We start from the raw sequence: 8,796 nt of genomic DNA, 5'->3' as shown, positions 1-8,796 counted from the left end.
TAGGAGTATTAAACGTAGACTATTTAGAAAACCCATTACATAAGTGGAGGCTAAACGGCGAGACGAATCTATTAAGCCTAATTAAGCATAATTAATCCATCATTAGCAAATGTTTACTGTGGCAACACATTATCAAATCATGGACTAATTAGGCTTAATAGATTTGTCTCGCCGTTTAGATTCCACTTATGTAATGGGTTTTGTAAATAATCTACGTTTAATACTCCTAATTAGTATCTAAACATTCGATGTGACGGGTGCTAAAAATAAGTCAGTGGAAGAAAACGGGACCTTCTTCTCTAGTTGCAGCTTCGTGAGAGCATTGAGGCCCAGGTTCAGGAGTTGCAGTCGAGCAACTTGGTACTGCAGCAGCAAGCTATTGTAGGACACCAGATGGCTCACGGGCTTGAGCGGCAAGCTGCCGAGGCGGTGTGCACGCACTTGCATTCTGTCTTCAACGTGGGGGCTAGGGGCTAGAGCCTCCTACCCCAGCCATGGATGTAGAGGTAGAGGAGGAATAAGAAAAGTAGGAAGAAGGAAAAGAGATAGACAAGGGAGGAAGAATAAGGGGAAAATAAGCTCACTCTTCTTGGCATCTTGGATCCCGCCCATATGTGTTTTGATTTATACCTTTGATGTGTAACTATTTCTACTCTGCATAAAATTATGCATGCTCTGGTGTGTGTTTGCTAAATGCTAAGGGAACAGCGCATATGTGATGAACAAAGAGCATGCATGCCCCACTGACACAAAAAGCCTAAATGAAAGTAGTGCGTGCAAACCGAAGTCAAGTACTCATCACTGGAATCAACAGTGGTTTCCATGGCGAGACCGCCGAAGTAGCTAGCAGCCGCCGTAGTCCTCACTGAAGCTGTTCCAGTGGCGAAGCAGGAGCCGAGCGGGCGAGCTCCATCCCGCGGCGCGGCGGGGGGAGGTTGTCGCCCAGCGTGCCACAGTTGACGCCCAGGAAGCTAGTGTTCGGTCGGTGGTGGCGCCGCGGTGGCCATGGTGGCGGTGAGTACGAGGGGCGGTATTGCCATAAGCTCCCTCGTAGATATACAGTATGAAATCAAACATGGCACGTCAATCTAATGCCACGGTCCTAAACTATCAATGTACATTCAACCCATTGCTCATATGTCATCATCTCATGTAATCAAGAAAAGTGATGAACAAACAAACCTCCATCGCCAGTCTAACTTTGATTCCTTCATCGTCACTCATCAGTCTCCTCTGATTTGGCATGATGATGCGGAACGCCCAAAGTATCTTCTTTCTCTTCAACAACAATATAATATGGGATATATGCTCATTTTATTAGCAGAATGACATCATCAAACCTCACCCCTCCTGCTCTTTAAAAAAAAATAAAATCAAACCTTCGTGTTCATCGTGGAGACGTGGCTATCTGATATCTGACTATATCCATTATTCATATTGGCGGAATCAATGTTCAGTCGAGTACAAAACCTAGAAACGAATCCAGCATAGACTTGGATATAGTGAAAACCATCGATCACATGCGCATAGTAGTCTTTTCAGATAGAAATTGGGAACACGAAGATACCATCATGATGAAGTAAATTAAAAAAAATACCATATCACAGACTTCAATTCACCCGTCCCGACAGGCACCATGGATTAACAAGATAAAACTAGTAGACCTAAACACCTATAGCCTTGAAGCAAACTACCACCAAGACGATACTATTATGGAGTTGGCACGTTCCTAATGTAGTTCTACGGCCCCTTGCGTATAAGTAGAAAAACCCTCTTGTCCAGCTCGAAGGGGGCAGCAAAGGAAGGGTCACTCCTGAGCACCATCAGGAGACCACCGAATGATGCAAAAACCTCCCTGAAAGGAAAATAAAAGAAGTGCATGAGAAAACATAGCTAATTTAAAAAATGTCAACTGACTATACAAAAAGAAGATTTGACTGTACATTGATATGAAGGTTTAATAAACAAATCAATAAGAGCACTTTTACTCATTTTCATAATAGGAAAAAAAATCCGAAGTGGTCTTAAAGAAGCCTTCCATATCTATATCCAAGTAATTGCTATCATCCAATGAAAAGAACGTGCAGATAAATTATTGCTGATGGGACATCTAAGTCCTTTTCATGTTGAAAGTACTTGGCCGAATTGCCTTTGAGGGATCAAAATCTCTCACAAGCATGATTCGTCACATGGGCTTCATCAGGATACATGGCCACATTTTCCTTATGACCATGAAAAACATGAAGCTGGTAATGGAGGTGTTCCCTTTAATAAGCTCAGACAATGTGGAAATCCTTCTATTCTTAGTTCAGATATCAATAGTGAAGATTTGCAAGCTGTCGTATATGCTTACTGCTTCCTCCATTTGAAACAACAAAGCTTATTTCGTTCCGTTATATATGACAAGCCTTTGATCAACAACTACTCTATTAATTTATAATTTTCATGACCCTAAAGTGACATTATTAGATTCTATTAAAATATTTATGATTACAATTTACATCACACAACTAACATATTAATGGAATAATTATTGGTAAAAGTCTTGCCCTGACAAAATGAAAAGCATGCCTTATAAAAAGAAGGGAGTAATTTGTAGTAGCAAGCAAGACATAAAAAAAATGCATTTTGATCAGGAAAACTGGGAAAACATACACTTTAGGATCTATTGAGGTGTCTGCATCTTTGTTGGAGGTGTCTGCATCTTCTTTGGGCTTGGGCGGGGCGTAATCTGCAATTTTGTAAACCTTCCCTTGCATGACATACTCAAACCTGTCAGCGAGAGTTTCTCCGACAGCCTGAAAAATAGACAGTTTATGTTACTTATATATCCTAGAGCTCTACATGGCCTCATCAGGACTTATACAATTAAGTATACATTAAAGATATAATGCATTTGGACCCAACACATCCCTAGCTGCATGCTCCGTTGCATTAGCCAATACCATTAAACTCCAAGCATCATATATATCATATGAACCCAAACTACATTCTTAATTGGATGCTCCATTGTACCAGCCAATACCATTAGAAGCCAAATTGGATGATGTAAATTAATTCATAGAATTGCTAGGTTACTCACCTGTGTGAAGTAGCCAGTATCTGGAGTGCCATCCAAATTCAGAGTCTCAGCTAGAACCATTTTAAATTTTTCGTCAACACGCATAGGATAAACCTCTGTGGCAACATCTAACTGCATATATGTACGACAATCATCGCTCATAGCTTCCACACGAGAAACTGTGTATAGGAGAAAAAACATGAGGTCATATTAGAACAAGACTGAACAAGTTAGCATCGTAATTTAACCAGTATACTAGCAAAAAGGACATCAAAATCAACCTTAGGTGAAAATTTAACCATGAATTAAACTATTGATAGTACAGGTATAAAAATAGAAAGAAGCAATATATGTCATGTAGGGAGACAATTAAAAATCACAACATTCGTATAGTTGTTAACGATAATTAACAACTGTAAGCATATTATTCTGATGCAAAGTGCAACTTTAAATTTTAATTTTTTGCAACAAGATCATGCTATAGCTAGGTAGGAGACAGCAGGAAATTTTCAGGATGAGAACAATATGAAGGCATTGTTTAAGAAGATGCTTAAAAACAGCAGCTGGGATCCTAGGGTTTAAACAGGGAAGATGATTTGCGCCGCTCCAATCACACAATGAGCACAAGGTGCAGCAGAATAGCCAGAGAAAAACGTATAGGTATCAAGGAACGCTAACATTTTCACTCAGATGAAATCATAAATTTGTCATCAACTCTTTGTTTCCCTCCGACAGAAGCATGAATGCTGCGACAGTGAAATTCGTATTATAAGATGAACTATACAAGCAATGCAAGGAGTTTCTTTGTAAGAAACACAAGTTATGATTTGCTCATTTGCATCACACTACTACCGAGGCTACAATTATATCACAGATCTAAAAACAGTGCAATCCGTCAGCCGGCCCTGCCCTAGAAAATATCAGAGGAATAATCTATCCTGGCAGCCACTAGGAAATCATTACCTTTGTCAAACTTTTTACCATCAGGATCGAGCTTCTTGACGACGAAGGTGTCATCAAATAGGTGCTCAGCCATTTTCCCTGCAGAAAAAAGGATAGAAACTATACTTAAAACCTCACATCCGATTCAACATGATTCATAAGCAAACATGTCCATGCACCCAAATCAACTTAGGCAACTGGGACGCATGCAAAGGGAAGACGATCTTAATCAACTAAGAATCACACACAAAACGCATCTTTTGAAACGGCGGCGGAGGTGAACAATCCATTGTCAACTGAAGGCTGCTGCGACCGAAACGTCCAAGGGCGGCGGGTCGAGCTAGGAACCTGTAGCGGCAGGCGTGGTGTAAGTAAACGAATCTCACCGGAGAAGGGGCGGGAGACGGATCACGGGCGGCGAGGCGAGAGGACAAGTTTTGCCCTAGCTAGCGCAGGCGCCGGCGGCGTGCGCGAAGGAGACGAGGAGCGCAGTTTTGCCCTAGCGCAGGCGAAGGCGGCGTGGTTTTAATGAAGAGGGGGAGGCGGCGAATACGCGTCATGATGCGAGTGAGACCGAGTCGCAGCCCAATAGCCCAATGCAAGGTTTCCGGCCCATGCTGACAATCTGCGTCGACCTGAAAGACTCCCACTCAGGCGGCGGGAACAGGTTCCTCCACACGCCGCGTAGCTCCGGCTTCTCACCGTCGAGGGCACAGGAGAGGTCGGAAGCGCACGGGAGGAAATCCTGGTCGGAGATGCCGAACCAGACATCGAGCTCCGGAACGTACTCGGCCTTGCCGTAGAACGGCATCGTCCAGTCACCGGAGCAGCAGCTCCACTCTCCCGTGGCCGTGTCCAGGCAGTAGGTGTGCCTCTGCCCATGGCGGAGACGCAGACGTGCGAGCCGCCGCCGAGCACGGCGTGGGACAGCGCCGGGCTGTTCTCGTAGCCCGGGTCGAGGACGTAGGCCGCAGTTGTCCGTGCAGATGATCTTGTTCTCGGAGAGGCCGAAGCAGTCCACCTTCCACTTGTGGTGGATGGCGTACGTCCGGGGATGGGTTCGGGTGGAACCTCAGCCTCGCCGCCGGGAGCCCGGGAGGCGGACGCTCTCCATGTCACGGAGATCCAGCTTCTTCTGCTCTGCTTTTCGTGGCGTCGTGGGGTAGTAGAAGAGGTCGAGGCGCGACACGCCCATGCGGCGAAGAGAATAGACGCCCTTAAACCTTTACCTGCATGAAAGATGTGATAGATGGCATCACAGCAAGTCTCGAACACGATCATTATAATGAGGAAGAACATGCAAGACAGGGAAAGGCAAAGGGTCAAACTGGATGGAGCTAGCCGGTGCGGATCAGGTTTTTTTTTTACTTTATATGATGTTGTCTCTTTGACAAATGTTTTAGAAAAAATGTGCTAAAAAAAGTTGTCTCGAGAAGTTGTACGGTGAACTTATGCACAAACTTTACGTGACAAGTCTTGTGGATAATATTCTTGTGGAAATAGTACTCAAAAGTTGTCTCTAATAAGTTGTTTCAAAAGGCAAGTTGTGTGTATGAATGAAAATTATGTTCATAAGTTATGCATAAATGTTGCGTGTATCATTAAAGTTGTGTTCGAAAGTTATCTTATGAGAAGTTATCTGAAAAAAATATGCGTAAAAGTTGTGCTAATAAGTTGTTGCTTTCCTAAAATAAAAAGTCGCGGGGGAAATGCTTTCTGAAAAAGAAAACCGTGTGCTGTCGGAGATAGCGCGCCCGCGGCGCTCCTAGCGAGCAAGCGCTGATTAGCACGGCCCGAAAAAATCTCTGATCCAGCTCAAAAGCTAGCTAGCCCGGGTCAGGCGAGAGAGAGCACCGGCGGATGTTGTGGTGGCCCAATAGCCCGTGGCCATCTCAAAAAAGGGCCCCAGCCCATGGCCTGTTTTAGCCCCCCTTTTTTGTATTTTTTAGTCTGGAAAGTATTGAGAAGGCATAACAGGAGAGAAGCCGAGAGAAGAAAAAAAATATATAAATGTCTGAGCCCAGGTTCAAACGGGAGACTCACTCCATCATGGAGCAGCTCCACCTTCGTGCTCCAAAAAACATGGAGCGCGCTCTACATCTTTAGCTGATGGTGTGACTCGAACTGTTCTGCTGTGAATGGTCTATTATATCCTGTGAATAGGGTCCATTTGTCAGTCTCTTCTCCTCTCCCCGTTTCTCTTCCTCATTTTCTTGCCCCCATCACCACTCACCACCGGTGAGCAACCAAGTTCCTATTTGCTACTGTGTGCAGATGGTACTCCCTCCATTCCAAATTATAAGTCATTCTAAGAATCTTGGAGAGTCAAAGCATCTCAAGTTTGACCAAAATTATAGAGAAAATTATAAAGATTTATGACATCAAATAGGTATACTATAAAAATATAATTGATGAAGAATCTAATGACATTTAGTTGACACCATAAATGTTATTATATTATCATATAAAATTGGTCAAATTTGAGATACTTTGGCTCTTCAAGATTCTTGGAACGACTTATAATTTGGGATGGAGGAGGAAGTACTAGAAACTGCAGCCGTGATCATACTAGGAATAAACAAAATTAGCTGATGGTCATGGCGGCACTGAACACGGCACAGGTTGCACACTTTACACATCTACGGAGGAAAATATCTACAGAAATTCCCAGCACATCGGATCAGCCTTCCAGAAAGTCAGCCGTCACTCCGTCTCCGCTGCCCCTGGCTCCAATGCACCGCTGGGTCTGCGCATTGCTGCAACGTCCTGAGCCAGAGCAGCAGCAATGCAATGCGAGCATCGAAGGGGCGCGTGGATTAGCCCCGACGACCAATTTACAGTCAAAACGGTAATTACATGGTTTAACCATTACACGGTAAAATGGATCCTACACGGTCTAAACGGTGTACGGTGATTATACAATTTTACAGGACGAGTAGACTGTTTTTAACAATATTTAGACAATAGAAAATTACGAACTACAACTAATTATGAAATAATATGGCATTTGTTATTTGATTTGAGAACCACCAACTAGTAACATCCAACCTATGATTAGATCTTTACTCAATTTGACTTTTAAACTTTTTATATTTGGATGATGAAATATCAAAATTTCTAATTTTCACTTGCCACAAATTCCCTTTGGCAAAATTAAAGGTTCAATGTGTATGAATTTTTTTCAATCTTACAAAATATGTAACCCGTGCACATAATATACACACGCCCTATTCACAGCTCGAGGGGTGATCGGACGACTAACGTGTCAGCGAACCCTGCACCTGCGACCTGTGCAAGAGCAATATTACGAACAAAACCATGAGCCGTCTGAAAGCGAAGAATCCAACGGGAGGCAAACCGGGTCAAGTTTTCAAACTGGCCACTGTTGCTCCCCTTTTTGCCAAGAAAGAAAGGTTCCAAGAAACGAAAAGTTTAGGCGTACCACGGTGGTTGTACCTAGCGGCAGCGCGGGAGCCCGACGCCGTTACGCGCTGCCCCCCAAAATGACCGAGCTGCCCTCGTCGCGCTTATCCACTCGGGCGCCTCCCCGCCACAACCCTCCCGGTGCCCCGCGTAAATAACCACCAAAGCCCTGGGGCACCACGGTAATCACGCCCCACGCGGCGCGGCCCCCGTCCCCACCATCGCCTCGCCGCCCATATCTTCTCGTCTCGTCTCGTCTCGTCCTCCTCCTCTGCCCAATTTCTCGTGGCGTCCCGTCCAAATTATCGCCCACGATCCCCACCACCTCTCCTCTTTCTCCTCCCTCCTCCCCTCGCCGGCGGGCAGTGGAGATCCTCCGTCCGGGCTGGGATCGGGGTCTACGCTCGCTGGTAAGGAAGCACTGCCTCCGTTCCATAGGCTGCGGATTGTTCCTTCTGTCTGTTATGCGGTGTCGTTCCCTCGCTAGGTGGACTCGAATCCTAGCAATTTCGTTCTGAAATGGATGTAGTGCCCGGTTTGTTGCGAATTTGTTCGATGCGAGTCTGAGTGCCAATTGCAGTTTGTTTATTCTCCACTTTTCCTCGGGGTTCGATCGAGCTACCATTCCCCGCTTGGTAGCCCCTGTTTCAAGCAATCGGATCAGGGCCCGTTCAATCTCGCCGCATTTCACCAGGTTTTCTTCCCGCGTGTTCTCTAGACATTTTGTTCATCTTATCTTACTGATTGATCGATTGCGCCTTGCTGCTCTTCCTTGTTCCCGATTTGCGAATGTCGCTTCGTCCGCGAATTCGAATCTTCTAGAGAAGATCCTCGCGTCTTGTTGCCGCGCCGCCTGTCTGTGACGCGTTAGATTTGTTTGTACTCTTGCATGAGTCATCACTTTTTTTTTAACTTTGTTTGATAGCTGTTACTGTTCGATCACCTTTTGCGTTGTTCACGTGTCTGGTACTTTGTTTGCGGCATGTAGATGCATATATTGGGTAAATTGCGCATGCTTGCTTCCGTTGTCCACCCTCCACCCCCCCCCCCCCCCCCACCCCCCATCGTTTTTTATCGATCCTTTTTCCAAACCTGTGGGATCTTGCTTTAACATGCAATTGAGGTAGACTTAGGGTATCAGGGGAAGGGTAAAAATACCAGTTGATTGGCGTGCTTGTCCCGGAAATTGCAATCCAATTGAATGTAAAAAGGACCGGTTTCTTAAGGTTGTAAACTTTTTTTTTGACGGGACAACTACTTTTTGGGCAGGGAAATGGGAAAACTAGCCAGATTCCGGTATCACATCCTGGTCCTGTTTGTTTAATTCCCGTGAGGGCGATATTCGCCCTATCCCCCCCCCCTCTTTTAAA

The 8,796-nt window shown here is 44.9% G+C and overlaps 1 protein-coding gene across 1 annotated transcript; it reads right to left on the bottom strand.

Annotated features, from left to right (window-relative positions):
- Positions 1-1,724: 1,724 nt before the first annotated feature.
- On the bottom strand, positions 1,725-4,097 carry LOC111258493 (DNA-directed RNA polymerases II, IV and V subunit 8B-like). Its single transcript, XM_022829845.1, has 4 exons — positions 4,025-4,097; positions 3,083-3,240; positions 2,656-2,798; positions 1,725-1,855 (listed from the first exon to the last, which is right to left on the bottom strand). Exons 1-4 carry the CDS (start codon positions 4,095-4,097, stop codon positions 1,741-1,743), a joined length of 489 nt encoding a protein of 162 aa, XP_022685580.1. The 3' UTR covers positions 1,725-1,740.
- Between the last annotated feature and the right edge of the window lie 4,699 nt (positions 4,098-8,796).

The sequence above is a fragment of the Setaria italica genome, chromosome IX (genome assembly GCF_000263155.2).
Source record: "Setaria italica strain Yugu1 chromosome IX, Setaria_italica_v2.0, whole genome shotgun sequence".
NCBI lineage: Eukaryota > Viridiplantae > Streptophyta > Magnoliopsida > Poales > Poaceae > Setaria > Setaria italica.
Note: the sequence above shows the minus strand (reverse complement) of the source record. Positions and strands in the feature narration are given on the sequence as shown.

Coding starts and splice junctions, on each gene's coding strand:
- LOC111258493 (XM_022829845.1), bottom strand. CDS start 4,097: ATGGCTGAGCACCTATTTGATGACACCTTCGTCGTCAAGAAGCTCGAT. Junction 2,799..3,082: donor ATACTGGCTACTTCACACAG/GTGAGTAACCTA, acceptor TCTATTTTTCAG/GCTGTCGGAGAAACTCTCGC. Junction 1,856..2,655: donor ACCTCAATAGATCCTAAAGT/GTATGTTTTCCC, acceptor TTTTCCTTTCAG/GGAGGTTTTTGCATCATTCG.